This window comes from Quercus suber, unplaced genomic scaffold (genome assembly GCF_002906115.3).
Source record: "Quercus suber isolate HL8 unplaced genomic scaffold, Cork oak 2.0 scaffold_929, whole genome shotgun sequence".
Lineage (NCBI taxonomy): Eukaryota > Viridiplantae > Streptophyta > Magnoliopsida > Fagales > Fagaceae > Quercus > Quercus suber.
The window spans coordinates 1-18626 of record NW_027070352.1 but is presented as its reverse complement, the minus strand read 5'-3'; the positions used below and the strand labels follow the sequence as shown (position 1 = coordinate 18626).

At 34.7% G+C, this 18626-nt stretch overlaps 2 protein-coding genes and 1 pseudogene across 2 annotated transcripts; all 3 read right to left on the bottom strand.

Moving 5' to 3' along the window:
* Positions 1–919: 919 nt before the first annotated feature.
* LOC112005070 (fusarinine C esterase sidJ-like) lies at positions 920–3936 on the bottom strand (annotated as a pseudogene).
* A 7358-nt stretch (positions 3937–11294) lies between these two features.
* Positions 11295–12623, bottom strand: LOC136065333 (G-type lectin S-receptor-like serine/threonine-protein kinase At4g27290). Its single transcript, XM_065768402.1, has one exon. It carries the CDS (start codon positions 12621–12623, stop codon positions 11295–11297), a length of 1329 nt encoding a protein of 442 aa, XP_065624474.1.
* A 4573-nt stretch (positions 12624–17196) lies between these two features.
* On the bottom strand, positions 17197–17877 carry LOC136065330 (RCC1 domain-containing protein RUG3, mitochondrial-like). The gene is made up of 2 exons (XM_065768399.1): positions 17523–17877; positions 17197–17434 (listed from the first exon to the last, which is right to left on the bottom strand). Exons 1-2 carry the CDS (start codon positions 17828–17830, stop codon positions 17197–17199), a joined length of 546 nt encoding a protein of 181 aa, XP_065624471.1. The 5' UTR covers positions 17831–17877.
* Between the last annotated feature and the right edge of the window lie 749 nt (positions 17878–18626).

The window sequence follows — 18626 nt, the reverse complement described above, 5'->3', positions numbered from 1 at the left end:
CAGCATTGGTTGCCTTTTGAGATACGGAGGGTTGCTTTTGTTCCTATAAAAACCAATTCTCGTTCAAACTGTGAAACATAAAAAGAGAGCTTGATGAAGCAAAACATGTTTCGGGTAAACACTCTGTCAAACATTGTAAAGATGGTGGTGATTCTCGCATTGTTGCTTTTTAACATCAAGCCTCTTGAAGCTGCAAGGCATTTGGACGTGAAGATGTAAAAACTTGGGACAATGAAGGTGTCGATTTCACATTATCGAGCACTACCACCTTCTTCTTCTAATCCATGCACTTACATACCCGAGTTGGATTCATGTGGATATGCCGTGCAGCAGTGGACGGGGCTCCACGCGCGTCCACCAACGATTTTTTTGTTTTTGTTTTTGTTTTTTGTTTTTTTTTTTTTTTTTATGTGGCCCAATTTGGTCTGAAACGGTTTGAAATAGGACCCAATATGGGTACAATTCAGTCCGAAACGGTCCGAAATTAAGCCCGATATGGGCCGAAATACTTATAGATTTTTTTTCAAGAAAAATTTAATTTCAAATTTATCTTTTATTTAGATTTAGTTTCAAACATTTGATATTGTATTCTAATTTATGAACATCATGTAATGATTATGTATTTACTTTATTATCTAATATTGCTCTTAAATTGATATATGTTTACTATTATATGAAAAAAAAATTTTAGCAATATATAAAAAAATATAAATAAAAACATATTTAATAATAAATTAATAAACGTATTCTGTCGCACCCGCGTCCTACTTTTTCAAAAATTGTCATGTTGTTGACCCGAATCTGCACCTGTGCTTCCTAGTATATAATATACCTGTTTTGAGAAATTTTTTATACAGCTGATATCGCTAGTAGTAGTGATGCACTAGTACCACTAAATAGTATTTGCTACCCAGGTGGATTGAGCCAGGATTCAGATGCAAAAATTAAACAAGGACACACAAAAAAGCCTTTGTTATCAGCTAAAAGCCATGCCATTCACTGCAGAAACTCATTCTAACATCAAGAAGCACAACTAACGATTTACTTTTAGGAATGGATATATAGATCTTTGAATCTATTACATTACAAGGAGCAGAGCAGGGTATTGATAGGTGAGTACCTGCAAATGGCAGCACGGACTGCTCTGGAGCATGCAGCATTTGTACGCATATAATGCACAATATTCTAGATATTCAAGGACAGTCTTGTGAGTGATCCAATGAAATTGGGATCCAGTTTTTAGATATTAATGCAACTGGTACTAACCTGACAAGCAGTACTATGCCCCAGTAGTACCACACCTTCAGAATCTTCTTTGTTGATTAAATGACTGATCAGCTGATCAAGCTCCATTGCATCCTTCAAGGTAGATGAAACAGCGTCATAAAACCAGAGTAGCATGAATAATTTCAAAAGAACCAACCCCCTCCAACCCCATCCCCCCTCCCTTTCAAAAGAAAAAAGGCAAGACCAAGTTCCATACATTAATACCTGACTCAACACAGTATGAAAGTAAACCTGAGCTCAGTATCTAAATAATCTAAAATCTGAATAGTAAGTTCCAATGTAAAATATCCATGTCCAAGGTCAATGCAACTGTAAAAAAGGAAAATTACCATCTCTTTCTCACTTTAGGGTTTACACAAGCACTATACATTTTACAATTAGAGAGGTGAATTTTTACAATATTTATGGTGTAAAAAATCCAATTGAATTTTTACATCAACAAAAAAACACATCTAGCTTCTTAATGCACTTTCAAAAAAATATTAGATATTCAGATTTGCAATGTCTACAATTCAAATAGAACAAACCACCCAACTGTGCATAGGAATAGCTCTAACTCCCTATGGCATGACAAAACATTGGAAATAACACACGTGAGACCTAACAGTTAAAAATATGATTGATCAGGCATCATTAACATTAAAAAGCATAACAGAAGTTACCTGTTTCAAGTTGGAGGTGCCATATCCACTATATGAGGATGACAAAAGTAGTTGAACAAGTGATCATTTCTCTTTCTCCAATGCAATTGCAAAAGGTTCCAAGTATCTGCAAATCATCTGAAAGAAGAATCAGGAATTTCAAGTTTTCAAATTTAGCTTTGAATATTCAGAATAGTTTAAAAGAGCTGCGGTCTTTGTTAATTAGTTGAAGAACTGCCTCTCAGTACTAATCAAAAACCGTCTCTCAATGACCATCTTGAAAAAGAGATTATCTCATTTTCACCACAAAGAAAGACTGAGACATCAGTTCTTTACGAATCAGCAACATTTCACTTCAATCAAAGTAATTATGTAAAAACAGCAAAGTAAAAACATACTCTGTGGCGAGAAAGCCATCAGTTAATCCACCAATAAAAATTACTTGTTGTTTATAATCACCTGTTTTAAATGCAACCTGCACAATGAGGAAAACAATCACAAAATCATGAAGTTTTAAAATAGATGTACAAACACAAGTTTAATATCTCCGGGGGAGCACAAATGTGGCAATTGAGCCACAAACAGCAACAACAAAACAGACATAAAAGCAGGCTCACGCACACGCACACATGACATACCTTTCATATTGTGCAAATCGCAAAATTAGAGAGCCATAAGACACGTCTTCCCATTGACCTTTTGTTCTAGTTGATGCAAATGAACCATGTTTAGGTTTTCCATGATCCCAAAAATTAGGTAAAAATATACAAAACCCCACTTTGGCTTCCCTATAAGACACAAAACATCTCTTGAGGCTTTGAGTGTAACACTTAACCCCATGTGGTATTGTTTAATGTGTAAACCGTCAATTGTATAACACTTAACTCCCTTGGATGCTTTGAGTGTAGTACACTAAACCCCTACGGGGGTTTTTAGTGTAACATAAACCAAAACCCCACTCCCCTCTAGTGATACTATTTTATGTGAAAATAATATGGGCGAGGGTCATTACATGAGCCAGTCACTGTTTGTTTGTTTTCGCAGATATATTACGGTTTACCATGATTAAAATTTTTCACCAGCATTCACATCAATTTCCATAATTTACTACCTGGACAAACTATTCTCAACCAACACACGATCAAAATTCAGTAACAAAGAAAACATTTTTCAACATTTATTTTTATTTTAAAGTGATTTAATTGCAGAAACCTTAACATCTCTATCTCTCTCACCAAATATTGGGTTCAACATCAAATCAACTCACAATCACATGACCCCCAGCCAAAAAAAAAAAAAAAACACACACACACACACACATAAAATTTGCACCAACCAAGCACTGTATTAATTACAAAATCGAAAATTTCCTAATTCATTTCATTCTTGAATCATTTCAGAAAATTGACTAAAATTACTTAATTTTTACTACCCAGAATCCAAAATAACCAAATTTAAGACTGATGACGAGCACTCAAACCAAATCGAGAACCCAATTAATATCAAAATCTCCTAACCCAAAACCAAAAAAAAAGTGAATTCGAATTCTCATTCCCAGAGTTTTTTTTTTTTTTAATAATTAAAGAACACGAACCTGAATAGGCTTGGGACCATACTTGAAGAGCACACCTCGCCAGTGATTCTTGTTTACAATCGGAGAAACACTGTCACCAAAGCCGGCGGCGGCGGAGGAGTTGCTGCTCATCTTGGCGGAGCCGGAGTGGCCTCTGACAATGCCATAGAACCACGACGTCGAAGAAGAAGAAGACGAAGACGATGTGGTTGATGAGGTCGATAAAGAAGTGGAGGAAGAGAGCGAGAGATTCATAATCAATGGATCTGATTCATCACCATAAATAAATTAATTAATTTCTCTGAATCTGAATGGTTTTTAATTTTTGTTCCCAGAGTTTAAGGACGTGGAGATAGTTTGCAGTTGTTGTTTGAGTTTGAGTTTTGAACTTCCATAGTTCGAGTTGGTCGTCTACTTTTGTTCCTCTGCTGACGTGCGCTCCACATGAAAACAACCATTTAACTGGAATATGTTACGCCTAGGATCAAGATCAGGAATTTTTTTTTTTAATTATTAATTATTATTATTATTTATATTAAAGATAGAATTTTTTACTTAAATTTAGAACTTCAATTTTAAGATTTTCTTTTCTAGAAAACTTAAGTTTTTAAAATTAACCACAAATTAACCACAACGCACATTTAGCGCAATGGTCACTTTATAAGTATAAGTGCTTATAGAGCATAGAAAACAAAAGCCGTGGTTCAAGTTTTTAGAAGAGAACTCAACACAAATCATAGGTAGTAAATTGTTATTAATTTTAATATGAATTCACAATTTAAACTACTTTTTTGTCTGCTCGTAATAGCCAATAACAACCTGTCGCTTATGATTTGTTGTGAAAGTACTGTGAAAATGTTGCAGTCATAGTATTTTTCTTATTTAAAGGAAATATTAATTAAGATTATCATGAAAATATTTGTCGGGGGCAGTTTTTTTGTTACAAATATGATATTTGGGAAACCAAAACCAAGACTCGATTTTGGGTTTAGAATATGACCAAAAGGTTATTAGTGAAGTGTGAAAAACCCATTTTGCTCAAGGTACAAGTTGCATTCAACAAAAATTATAATAAAGCCCAAAAATACCTCTTGCAGAGATAAGCGAGCACAAAGGATGACAAACCACAATAAGTACTTAAATAATAGTCCAACGGTAAACAAGAGAAATGTCTAGTGATAAGTGTCTGGAAAATTAATAAATGTATTTGCATAGTAAAAATTATGCATTTCCTCCGTAGTCGGTTAATGTAAAATTGAGCCCATTATAACAAGTAGACAAGAGGAAAATGATCCAACAGTGAATATGACAAACCCCCATCGGTAACGTCTGATAAGTTAATAAATGTGTTTACATGATACAAATCATATATTTTCCTCATTATTATTAAGTCAATTATTAGGGAAAATTTCCATAGTATCTAAGACATTATAACCTTCATTATAATAGCAATAAACAAGGATTAAAAGCTTCATAATTACAAGTAAAAGAGGAAAAATTAGGATGGAATGAAGGGAAAGAAAGAGTGTCCATCTAGTGCAGCAAATGTTTAAACAAGATCTCTATATGCCATATTATGCCCATAATGATGAATATATGTGTGTAGTAAGTGGTGGGAATGATTTATGGAAAGTATGAGTGAATATATGGAAGTATGGAAGAGACATGGAGTGGTGTTTACCCATTTTCATATATGGTGTATAAAGGGGCTGTTTATGACTATTTTAAGGTGCTGAGATTTTTTGAGAAGATGGAATGAGATGTTTATAGATAAGTGTACATGAGTATTTATAGATCAAAAGCTGATTTATGAACTAAAGTTTTGACTTATGAATTGCAAATGACATGATAGATGAAGAATTTTATGAAAAAATCTCGTTCCCTTTCTTGAGTTGATGGTAGCTCCCTTTTATAGTGAAGCTTAAGAGATTGATTAGAAAAACTTAAAGGGGACCAGGTGTGATCGCAGCAAAATCCCATAATATCTCTTCTGAGATTTGACCAAAAATAGTGATACTTGCTTTTAGAGTGTTTTGCTTATTTGGGTAATCCAGCTAAAGGCTAAAATACTTATAATCTAGGCATTAAATGACGAGATTTGGAGATTAATTTTGTCTGGTAGGATTAGAGCATGTATGAGGATTAGAGATCTTGCTTGTTGCAACTAGGAACAAAGCTTAAGAGGGCTGGTTGACAATCCAAGCCCAAATTTCAACCATTGATGCCTTTGCTGAGAGCTTCTATTGGACACCCCCTTATGCTCTCCAAAACACTTTTCCCTAATTTTTCCCTTTTGGGATTTATGAGTTTGGTTCATGAATCAATTATATACGTTTTTAGTAATAAAATAAAGGCGTAAATGCACTTTTAGTCCCTACATTTTGTTTTTACCACTTTTAGTCCCTAAACCAATTAACGTCTGACATTTAGGTCCTTTCCATCACTCAACTAACAACAAAAGCTGACGTGACTGATGGTGGAATTAAAAAAATAATATAATCACACAGAATATAATGCCACATTAGCATATAAATTTAAAAATTAATTTATTAATTTTAACTAAATAAAATAACAGAATTAAAACCAAAAATCACTAAAATTAAGATCTAAAAAGTATCTTGACTCAATGATCACTTCTGGGAAGAGATCACAAAATGGGTTCGAATTATTTTCTCTTCCTTCTCACTTTATTAAATTAGTTTTTCTTCTCTCTCTCTATCTCATCTGTGTCTCACTCTCTCTCTCTCTCTCTCTCTCATTTGTGTTTCTCACTCTCGTGGTAACTGGTGGTGCAGTGGCTCGTGGTGGTTGTGGTGGGTGGTCAATTGGCACTTTTCAAGTGCTGATTTGCACAAACTTGGGCCTCGGCCCGAGGGCACTTGGTTTAGATTAAAACACATCTTTTCAATTTTTTAGAGATAAGAACACATCCCAGTTCATATTTTGATCATATAGCTAATTTTTCGAACACCCCAGCCTATATAAATAGAGGCTAGATCTCAGAATTTAGCACACTTTTTCAAGCTCTCTGATTTCCCCTCTTTTTGACTCTCCTTTCTATTATTCTCTCATTTACGTTAAAGATGTTCTGGAGGCTCTAGCCTTAAGTATTTCTTTTTTGTAAGCAAGGTATTTTAGGTTTCAAAGATAATTGAACAAATTTCTTTGAACCCTAAAATATTCCCTTAATAAGAAGAGTACGCCCATGCAAGAGGTGGTTTTTCTTTACCTTTTTTTTCTTCTATTTTTTATTTTGATGATGCATGAGTAAATATTCTTTTAGTTTAAATTTCTAATGTTCATACCATGTGTTGCTAATATTTTTTGTTGAAACATGTTCTTGATGTTTTTGTTGTCATGATTTACCTTTTTGACTTTCGAAAAATATGCATATTGTTACATCATTTTCAAAAACCAAAAAATAGATTTGTATCTTCCTTAGATGCAGATCTAAATTTTTCAAAATCAAATGATTTGCATCTTCCTTAGATGCAAATCTGAATTTTTCAAAATCAAAAACGGATTTGTATTTTCCTTAGATGCAAATTTGAAATTTTCAAAATTAAAAACTGATTTGTATCTTCCTTAGATGCAAATCTGAATTTTTCTAACACAAAAACTGAGTTGTATCTTCCTTAGATGCATATTTGAATTTTTCTAACACAAAAACTGATTTGTATCTTCCTCAGATGCAGATCTGAATTTTTTTAAACATAGTAGATTTTGAAAAAAAAAAAAAAAAAAAAAAAAAAAAGTCATGAGTAGTGATATTTTGTTCGTTTTGTTTGATGCAAGTAGCGTAGGTTTATTTTATGAGTGTAGTTCTCTTCCAAGAAAGATTTTTTCTTTTTTATTCACAAAAAACAGATCTTTTTTTTTTTTAAGGTTTTATACAAATCTAAATTTTTAATTAAAAAACAGATTTGATTTTTCTTCACCAAAACTTTTTTCTTTTTTTTTACCTATACTAAAACGGATCTAAATCTTTTATAAATCAATTTTTTTTTTTATTCACAAAAACAAATCTGAAGTTTTCTTAAAAGAAGAGGACACATTCATAAATAGATTTATGTGACTTAGTTTGGTTAAGTTTGTCATGTATGCAACATATCATCCATATCATGCATAAAAGGTACATTGGTCATAAGAGTCTAGAAGACCAGGCTCTGTCTGGGCAGAATGGATGCCTAACACCTTCCCATTCCCTAAGCTAGCCTCTAAATTTAGTGTCTTTGGATAAGTAGACCTAGGCTTTGTAAGGTTGATTTTAATCAACCATTGTATTGGCTTTATTTCGTGCCAAATTTTCTTGTAATTTAGCAATTAGTAACCTTGTATTTAGGTGGGAATCATGTAAGGGTAGTGAGCAAGAGAGTATGAAGAAATGCTCAATATTGTGCAAGATGCAGAGATTCACGACTGGGATTCATGGGTGACTCGCGATTGGCAAGCCGCCAAATGCAGCACACAAGTGAAGCGTGCGAGAAAATGAACAGTCGCGCTAGCTGGAGCACTACAGGACATAAAGTCCATCCTGGCCATTCTATTATCTCGCGGCTTGAACTCACGACTCAATCAAGTCATGAGGCCAAGTCGCTAGACCACCTTGTTTAGGAAAAACTAACTCTTCGCATTCCTTTCTCACCCAAGTATAAATACCCCTTAAACCCACGAAATGTAGAGAGCTTCTAGAGAGAATTTTGAGAGAGAAACTCTAGAGAAAAACAAGATTGATTCATCCACAATCTTCACATAGAAACTCTTCAAATTCCTATACTCTCATCTTCTCCATTATTACATCCTTGAGAGGTTCTTACCCAAATTCTTTTCTCACCATACCCATATCTATGAGAAGGCTATTTGGTGCTTTGAGAAGCAGTTAAGAAGTGACCAATAGTTATTGGTTGATGCTATGGTCTATAGCGGAATCTGGTAAGTTAAAGAAGAAATAGGTTCGGCGTAACCTCGTTGGAGTAAGAAGCTTGGAGGGCTTAGGTATTGGGTAGATTAGGCTTGGAGGGTCTTTTGCTGTTCATGTATCCCAACTTCATTCTTTAGTGGATTATTTACCCCTTGGAGGGTGGCGAAGAGGTTTTACATCGAGGGTTTCGGTTTCCTCTTCGATAACACATCGTTGTGTTGTCCTTATGTTTGCATCTCTCTTCCCTTAATCTTTGCCTTTTAATTTTTGTTGTGGATGCGATTTTAATTGGTTTAGATTGTTTATCAATTCTATTATTAGCTTATGTTCATGTTCCGCACATTTATTGTTTGATGATAAACTTGAATTGATATTTTGTAATTGGAGGTCTAAACGTTCATAGTGTTTTCAACGCTATTTGAACTTTCAATTGGTATCAGACCGATACACTTATTGTGGTTTAAATACCTAAGTGTGATCCTTGACCCCTTGTGTTTATTTGCCATGAATTGTGCTTTATATGTCTCTTTGTATGATTTGGTTGATGATAAATGTAGCATGTCATGTGTTTAAAAATGCCTCTATGAGTGTGAATCCTCATGATTGTGATGCTATGTTACATGAATCTTTTGGTGTTGTTGATATTCCAAATGACAAACTCTTGAAGAAAAAGGCTAAGAAGTTTCAAAAGAATTTGAGCAAGTTATTTTGTGAAAATGATGATTTGATTGCTAAGCTCAATGAATCCAACAAATTGATTAAAAAATATAAGAAACTTGTTGAAAATTCTCTTGAAAAGCTAAAAGAGTTTGAATGTTTGAATATGGACCTGGATGCTAAACTTGTTTTGTCTAACAAACTTGTTGATGAGCTAACATGTAAAAATGAATCTCATAAGATGCATGCCAAGTGTTTGATTGCTGAACCTATTGCTGAAAAGGATGAAAATATTTGTTGCAATCATAATGTGATATCCGATTTTGTGTCTATTGTGAGTTTTAACTCAAAGGACAAATCGGTGTACATTCCTCCACATAAAAGAAATCAAAAGGTGGAGAGAAATGTTGTTAAGTCAAAGTCTCTGTTTTGGTCTCAACCTAAGGCTTTGAATGGATCTAAGTTTGTTTCAACTTGTCACTATTGTGGTGTGATTGGTCATATAAGACCTCAATATCATAAGTTGAAGAAAGAACAAAACCATGTTGCTAGATTCCTTCCCAAAAAAGCCTAGTAGACCTAAACACATTGTTTGTCACCATTATGATGCTTTTGGTCATCTAAGACCTCATTGCTCTAAGTTTCATGCTCTTAAAAGAATCAAAAAAAAAGAGAAACTTGAGTTTCTTGGAAGTTGTGCTAAAAAGAGTAAACCGGATTTGAGTGAAAATAGCATGTTGTTAAAAAAAGTGTTTAATGCACTTAACTCCTTGACTATGTGCATCTTCAGTTTCAATTCTTCCAACCCTCGTCTCACTTCTTATGAGACACTCATTCCAAACAATCATTGGATGAGAAAGGGTTCCTATGGTTGAGCTTTTGCTCTTTTGATCCTTGATCTAATTCTTTCAATCTTTGTTGGACCTTTCATGCATTAGATGCTTCATTTTCATACATTTTGTGCATCTTGCATTTATGCATATGCATTGTTTTCGTTTTGATCTTACTTTTATGTTTTAGTTTTGTGTAAGTAAAAAATCTAAAACCACATAAAAAGTGAAAAATTCAAAAAGTTTGGTCGTATATGTTTGAGCACATATCACATGTGAGTTTTGCCTTGTACCGTTGTACTAATAGCTTTGTGCATTTACAAGCTTAGCTTGTTCTTTATGCACTTATATCTTTGTGGGAAAACTCTTGACATCTTTGTGTAATTGTTGTAAATCGATCTTCAAGCTTATTATGAATGATTAGTCAATAGTCATGTTGGTTTAGATACATGCGTAGATTTATGCCTATATATCTTCCCACACTTTTTTTTTTCATTAAAGATCTCAACCAATGTAAAATTCAAAAGAGATAATGAGCTGCAAAAGTCGTCGCACGTACTAGTATTTGATTAGGAAAAAGGGAAAGCGGCTTTTATGAATGTGTATGATGCCCATAAAGCCAAAGGCTTGTTCATCAAATTGAAATATCAAAAATTTCAAACATCGATCTCAAAATNCAACTAACTAGAAGAAATGCTATGTGGTTTTGAACTTTGGATCACAAGATTTTATAAAACTACTAGGATTCTCTCAAGAAAGCTCATGGATGAAAGGCATGGTTTTTTCACTAAAAGTATTGTGCTAGTTTCTGCCTTTCCAACTTTACTGGAAATCTTGCATAAAATAGTATAAATTGGTGTTTACATATACGGTTATAATCCTAATCAAAACAAGATTTAGATTATTTTTTGTGATTCTCGTTCAATGGGCCATTTCAGCCCATTTTTTTTTTTTTTTTTTTTTTTTGGGAGCAAATTTCAGCCCATCTATATTTACTAGCTTGAGTCAACCTCTTGGTCCCCCTGCTTTAGGAGACAACATATTTTAACCTTGCCATTATTTTTCTTAAGTTCAAATGGCTAAACTTCATAGCTTTTCTTGTTCAACATTTTATTAGCTGCTTTGTACGTTTCTAGAAGTTCAATTAAACAATCTTGAAATATTACCTCTGAAGTTTGTCCTTTTGCTTATGCAGTAGGTAAACAAGAGCACCCCAAAAACGACCGCACTTGCAACCACAACTATCACTATCACCTTCATCTTTTGCTTGTCTTTCTTCTGTTTATGATTGACTTTGCAGAAGAAAAGCAAAAATATTTTAGTAATGCAATAAAATAGATGGAAACAACAAAGATTATAGCTTCAATGGCATGTAAAAATATAAATTAAAGAGTAATAAAGACCATAGGCCTATTACCTTGCTCTGAAGCAGGCATTCGAATATATACATCCTGCATATAAGCATCCTGCCCATTAGCCTCAATCTGTCTAATATCAATTAGATCCCCAAACCACATGGCGCAGCCACTTCCTCCATTTTTAATATTTGAGTTTGCATAAGCCGTACAGGAACAGTTGTTCAAACATTTGACTCTGCATTCGTTAAGATTCATACTTCCGTTCACCCAGGAATAAGTGGTATCTGGCATCTTGAGCCCAACAAATTTAGCAAACCCAATTTTATCTTTATCCTTGCAGCTCAATTGGGTAACACGTACACATCCCTTAGACCACTCATCTGGGTTCCATGTATCTGGTGACTTATGCTTGAATCCTTCTACACATTGACAGATAGGTGACTCACCAATGATACAATTTCCATAAGGACCACATAAATTATAATCTTCACATTCGTCTTTTGGCAGAGTTAAGTACAGGCTCCATTTTTTATCTTCTGAGACCCATATGTAGCGCTTATATGAGGACAAAGTTTCGTTCAAAAGTGCTCTTGAGATTACAGAATTGTTAATCAAACTGTATATGTAGTATACCTCATCGCTGTTGATGACAAAATCGTAGGTGTAAACTGGATTGTCCTTTACGACTGGTAGGCCACTGAAACCATGGCCATTCCATGGTCCTGTCCGGAAGAACTTCTCGGTGCCTTTGTTCATGAATATCTCAGGGTAATTATGAAGTACAATCCCCCAACTCAGTTCTCCTGGAGATGGATCATCTGGACTTTTCCAAGCAGTTAGGCGCCGTTCCAGACCAGTCCTTAAGTCCCATCCAAGCTTCATCCCCGGCAGCCAAGTATCAGAAGGATAGTCAAAGCTTTGCCACAAATAATTTTCTGGGTCTTCTTCGTTCTCTTCTCTTAATACTAGATTTCCGGAATCTAAAAGCTGGACTATTGGATTCCAGGCCTGTTTTGTTGAGTTTGCCGACCAAGCAACTGTTCTATTCTGGCTGAGGAGAACAAGACTACCTGAACTGTTTACCATCAACATGCCAGACGAGTCGTTTATTGGATTGAGCCGGTTTGCTACCCAAACAACCGTTCTAACTGGGATATTGTTATACCATATTCCCAAGTAACGGTTACTGGAATTACCAGGACTAAAGAACCCCAGAGCGTAGCTTTCATGTTTAGAGACCAAGGTTATGCCCTCACTGAGGGATTCGGATTTTGTAATGCTGTCAGCAGCATACGACAATACAAAAAAGAAAGGAAGCAAACTGGAACTCAACAACACAAAAGCAAAGATGTCCATTGCTTTCTGTTCTTAATTAGAGCTCTTAGTCTTGGCCAACATTTTAAAGTTAGGCCTATTCTAATGAGCAATGGCTATACCATGGAAGGTCATGCGTTGACCCAGACTTGTGGTCGTTCTTTCTTGAATTGGTACATTAGAAATCTCCACATTTCTTTTCGAACAAAAATTTCCACGTGTCATTACTCTCTTCTGCGATGTCGCATTCTATGTAGTCTGTCCTCGCGCTCACTTTTTCTGAGGAGATTGTGAAAGGTTGACTACAGTGCCGACTTTATGGGATAAGTAATTGATGTGGTGGCCTAAGGTCCAAGTAGAAAAAATATTTCAAATTTTAATTTAATTAAGCTTCAATATATATTCACAATATTTTTTATAATATTTTTACAATAACTCCTAAGTAATAGGTTATTAAATTGGAACTCAACAACACAAAAGCAAAGATGTCCATTGCTTTCTGTTCTTAATTAGAGCTTTTAGGGCCCGTTTGGATACAGCTGAAAACTAAAAACTGAAACTGAAAATTGAAAAATATTATAGCAAAATAATTTTTAAATGTGTGAATAGTACCGTGGGACCCATTTTTAATGAAAAAGTTGTTAAAAAGTGAAAATTGTAGATCCGTAAACAGTAAAAGTTGGGTGTAAAAGTCACATGTTGCGGCTACTGTTCAATGAACAGTAGCCGAAACAATGTTGCTTAAAAAAAAAAAAAAAAAAAAGAAGGTAAACGTGCAACGCCAACGCGCCAGCCAAATGGTCTCTTTGTCTTGGCCAACATTTTAAAGTTAGGCCTATTCTAATTAGAAATGACTATACCATGGAAGGTCATGCGTTGACCCAGTCTTGTGGTCGTTCTTTCTTGAATTGGTACATTAGAAATCTCCACATTTCCTTTTGAACAAAAATTTCCACGTGTCGTTACTCTTATCTGCGATGTCACATTCTATGTAGTTTGTCCTCGCACTCAATTTTTCTGAGGAGATTGTGAAAGGTTGACAACAGTGCTGACTCTACGGGATAAGTAATTGATGTGGCCGCCTAAAGCCCAAGTAAAAAAAATATCTCAAATTTTAATTTAATTAAGCTCAAATATATATATTTACAATAATTTTCATAATATTTTTACAACAGCTCCTAAGTAATAGATTATTGAACTAGAACTCAACAACACAAAAGCAAAGATGTCCATTGCTTTCTGTTCTTAATTAGAGCACTTAGTCTTGGCCAACATTTTAAAGTTAGGCCTATTCTAATGAGCAATGGCCATACCATGGAAGGTCATGCGTTGACCAAGTCTTGTGGTCGTTCTTTCTTGAATTGGTACATTAGAAATCTCCATATTTCTTTTTGAACAAAAATTTCCACGTGTCGTTAATCTCTTCTGCGATGTCACATTAATTTCCACATTTGTCGTTACACTCTTCTGCGATGTCGCATTCTATGTAGTTTGTCCTTGCGCTCACTTTTTCTGAGGAGATATTGAAAGGTTGACAACAGTGCCCACTTTTGATGCAGTTGCCTAAGGCCCAAATAGAAAAAATATCTCAAATTTTAATTTAACTAGTTGCTAACCTGTGCGATGCACAGGAAAATTACTAAAAATGAAATCTAATGAATGCAAGCAAAGTAGTTATGCAAAATACATTTAAATTAAAAGACAAATATTTGTAAATGTCATTATCCTTAGTTGTTTGTGTTGTATCTAGAGTTTCATATCTAAGTTACTACAATACTACTTGCAGCCACTAAACCTCACAACATAAGTATATTATATAAGGCCAAAACTTATATTATCTTCAAGCTCCCCTTAGCCTTATAGAGTCCCTAACAAAATTTCTTTTGTATTGAATTTGATTTCAGAGGACTTATTCAAAATTATTTGAATTAAACCTCACAAATTAGAAGGAAAAAAAAAACATTACAACATTGTAGCTAATTAATATACAAATAAACTACCAATTTAACATGATAAATTACTATTAGTAATTTAGAAAGCAAAAATTAACAAAATTAAAGTTATTACCCACTTAACCTAAAACTTTTCATATTCTAAAGTTGTCAAGCAACTATTGATATAAAATATTTTGTAATTACTTCAATACCGCAAGTTGTTCATGCTATAAAAAATTTGAGAGAATAACATAGCAAACATCTTAAACTCTTTCTTGCTTGGATCCTACAAAACAATATATATATATATATATATATAGCGATGGAGACAGAAAATGCCTTTAAAGAGACAACCAATTACGATAGTGTTGGAGGCAAAGTAAAAGATTAAAAAAAAAAAAAATGAAGAAGCAAGCGGTTTGGCTAGCATACCAGCTAGTTAATTTATATCAAAAGGCATAAAAATCTTACAATCAAATAGAATTCGAAAGTAAATAAATACATGTGGTACAATCAAATAAATAAAAGGTTTGTCAAGATGATTAAGTTTGGCAATGAAGAAGATGCAACAACTACTGATGAGGTAATCTCTATCTTAAATTTGTGATAATGATGAAGATGCAACAACTACTAATTATGCAGATCTAGCTTAATCTTATTTTGATTCAACTACAACAAAAATGACAATAATTACCACAAAAATATTATATAAAAAACAGTTTTTTATGATATAGCCAAGAGTACAATCAAAGCTAATAGAAGGAATTTAAATTGATTTCAATGATGAAGGAGGGATTCACTTAAACGAGGAGACCAAGAAAAAAGGAGAAGTATCGTGTTCTGAGTATAGTATTGAATTTTAAACTCTATAATTCAATTTGCTAAGATATTTTAGTAGTTAGCAAATTGAATTTCTTTAGGCACGGATTACATCATTTAATTGAATTTCTGCAGGCATGATAGTACTAAAACTCTATTATTCGATTTTCTAACTACTAAAACTCTATCACATGGATACTACAAAAACTCTATCACACGAATTACACAATATAAACCAATAATGTTAGTGTCTCAAACATTAAAAAAAAAAAAATTTTAAACATAGAAATAAACAATCACCTATCAATACAAATATCCAACCTAAATACATATAAAATCATATATGATCCACAACACAAAAGAGGTAGTAACAAAATTAAAAAAGAAAAAAAATCAATAAAAAAGAAAAAACACTATTAATCTAATCCTTACATTGAACTATTATGCAGGCAACTACAAGAATAGAGATCAAGAGCAATTGAGATTTAGAGATACCTAAACTGAATCATCCAGCTTTTCAGTATTAATATAGTGTAAGGAGAGGAAGAGATGAAGGAGTTAGAAAGCCAAAGTCTAGTATTAGGAAGCTGAAGGGTCGTTGTTTGAGATTGTAACCATTGAACACAAAGGGTTTCTATTTAAAATTGTAACCTTGGAGCACAAAGGGTTGCCATCTAAAATTGTAACCGTGAAACACAAAGGGTTGTCATCTAGAATTGTAACCGTGGAAGACAAAGGGTTGGGAATTATTTCCTTTTTATTAATATTTTTAAATTTAAAAAAACTTATTTTAAATTGTAGGAAAAATTCAAGAAAAAGAATTGTAATGACATGGCAGCTGATATGGCTCAACCTGAGCGTAGTAACATTAAATGTTATGCTTCAGCTTTTAGTAATATATAGATTAACCTCAAATATATGCTCACAACATTTTTCATAATATTTTTACAACAAATCCTAAGTAGTAGGTTATTAAAGACTCTTACTTATTAATAACAAAATAAATAATTTTAATAGTGATTTCAAATTAGAATCAGTAACAAGTTATTAGAGGCTGTTACTTATTGATAACAAAATAAGTAATTTCAGTAGTGAGTTTAGTTAGACGTACAACTTAATAATTAGGATTGTGTGTGAAAATATTGTGAATATAACATCTAAAAAAAAAGAGAAATACACAAAAAAAAAAAAAAAAATTTTCCACAATAATTGTTGACAATACACTTTTTATTATTTTTTACCTAGGTCCACTTACTATTACCTTTTACTTACTGTGGGTAAAAGCTCAGACATACCTTTGGCTGGGCTGTCTTGACTGGAGATATACTGTACATCCGAAGAGTAATTGGGTCGGGTAGAATTCATCTGAACGCACACAGAAGCTGTAGGGAAGATCCGAAGAAGTCACTTTCAAGTGGTCGAAGAGTTACACTCCTCAGACGCAAATAGTCTTGACCCAGCCAACGAATGGAAGGTCCGAATGGACTCTCTGGCAATCCCAACGACAAAGATGAGCTCTGGGCATGTCTGGGGATGATTAGAACTAGAAAATATCTCAAGGAAAAGCTGCCACCACTGCATTAAATGCACTACAGCTGCTTTTTTGGCTGCATTAATGAGGAGAAGACCTCTGAACAGTGTAATCTCAGCTACTACCACTCACGGAGGGGTAAAGAGAATTCCTGATGGGACATGCACTTAAGTGGATGCTTAGATGAAGAACAAGTGGACGATGAAGATGATGGGAGAGGTGCTATATAAGCAGAAGAGGTCTCTGATAATAGGGATCGGAAAATAGTGGAGAGAAGGAGGAGATAATTTTACTGTAACTCCAAGAGTTGTAATCATCTTTCATTCAAACATTANCAAGAAAAAGAGGCCACCTTGGCAATCTTTTCTCCTGAAAGTGCTTCAACTCTGGAAGGCACAACAGCCTCGATGATACCTTTTCCAAGGCCAAGCTGTCCACGCTTAGACTTTCCCCACACCCACAAAGACCCATCATCTCCAATGGCAGCAGAAACGACCCCAGATGCAAATGCAGCACAAACATTCACTTTATCCAACCCTTCTACTCTCTTTGGCTCATTCCATGAATCCCTGCTAATAATAACTCAAATCAACTCCAACTTTCATCAAAATCATATATTCATGACACACTCTGAGAGAGAGAAGGATTGATAACAACCTGGGATCAAGAGAGCCACGGCCGAGCTGAGCTTCGTTGTTTCGGCCCCAAGCCCAAAGTTGGGCTTGGGAAGTGAGAGCCAAGGAGTGGTAGTGTCCCGCAGCAACACTTGTTACATCGGAGGGGAGGCCAGGGACTCGTGTGGGCTCGTAGGCGTCGCCACCGTGACCCGTCGTTGAGGTGGGCAGTCCCACCGCACCTTGGCTCCCATCTCCGAAGCTCATAACTACAGCACTGCTCATCCATCTCCTGAGACCTTGGAGTGTCAGCTCAACCCTTGTAATCGATTGTCCGACCAATTTTAACATTTACAGATTTTTTACTTTCTTTCTTCTGTTACACAATTTCAATGGAGGAGTAATTTCGAAGGCTCAATTCAGCCTTGCTTCGCTTCTTTATGGGCTGAGGTTACCGTGGATAAATAAGGGCTTGGGCCTTGTATTGCCTGATAAATAAGTAAAATCCTTAGTGGCCCACACTTTTTAAAATGAAATAGATATTAGAAAAAAGTTATTATTATTATTATTATTATTTTTGGTGTCTCTTAATTTTTGTGTCATTGTTATTTTGGTCTATTAGAGCATCCACAGCAGTGGATCTATAATTTTACCTATTTAGTATCAATAAAAGTTACTTTATCTATTTTACCTACACACGTGCTGCAGCAGTGGATCTATTTTAGTTTTTAACACAATAAAATAATATAAACACTATAATAAAATAATATATCTATTACAATAAAATAATCTATCTCACACCAATAAAAACACCACAAACCGATCCACCAACCAAGAGCAACCGCCCACAACCACCCAACAACAACCACTGCCAACCAAAAACTACCACACAAATCACCACCACCACCATCAGGAACCCAACCCACTCCACTGCCCATCAAAATCCACTGCAAAACACACTGAAATCCACCACCGCCTACACCCACTGCCACAGCCACCGATACCCATTGCCAAACTCACCGATACCCAACCCACAAACCCAAAATCAAATCACAAACTCAAACCCACTTTGAAATCAAACACAAGACCTGAAACCCACTGCAAAACCCAACCCAACCCACCGCCACCAGCCACCACCGCCCAACCC

Excerpts from the sequence above, each read along its gene's own strand:
- LOC136065333 (XM_065768402.1), bottom strand. The coding sequence starts at position 12,623 with ATGGACATCTTTGCTTTTGTGTTGTTGAGTTCCAGTTTGCTTCCTTTC.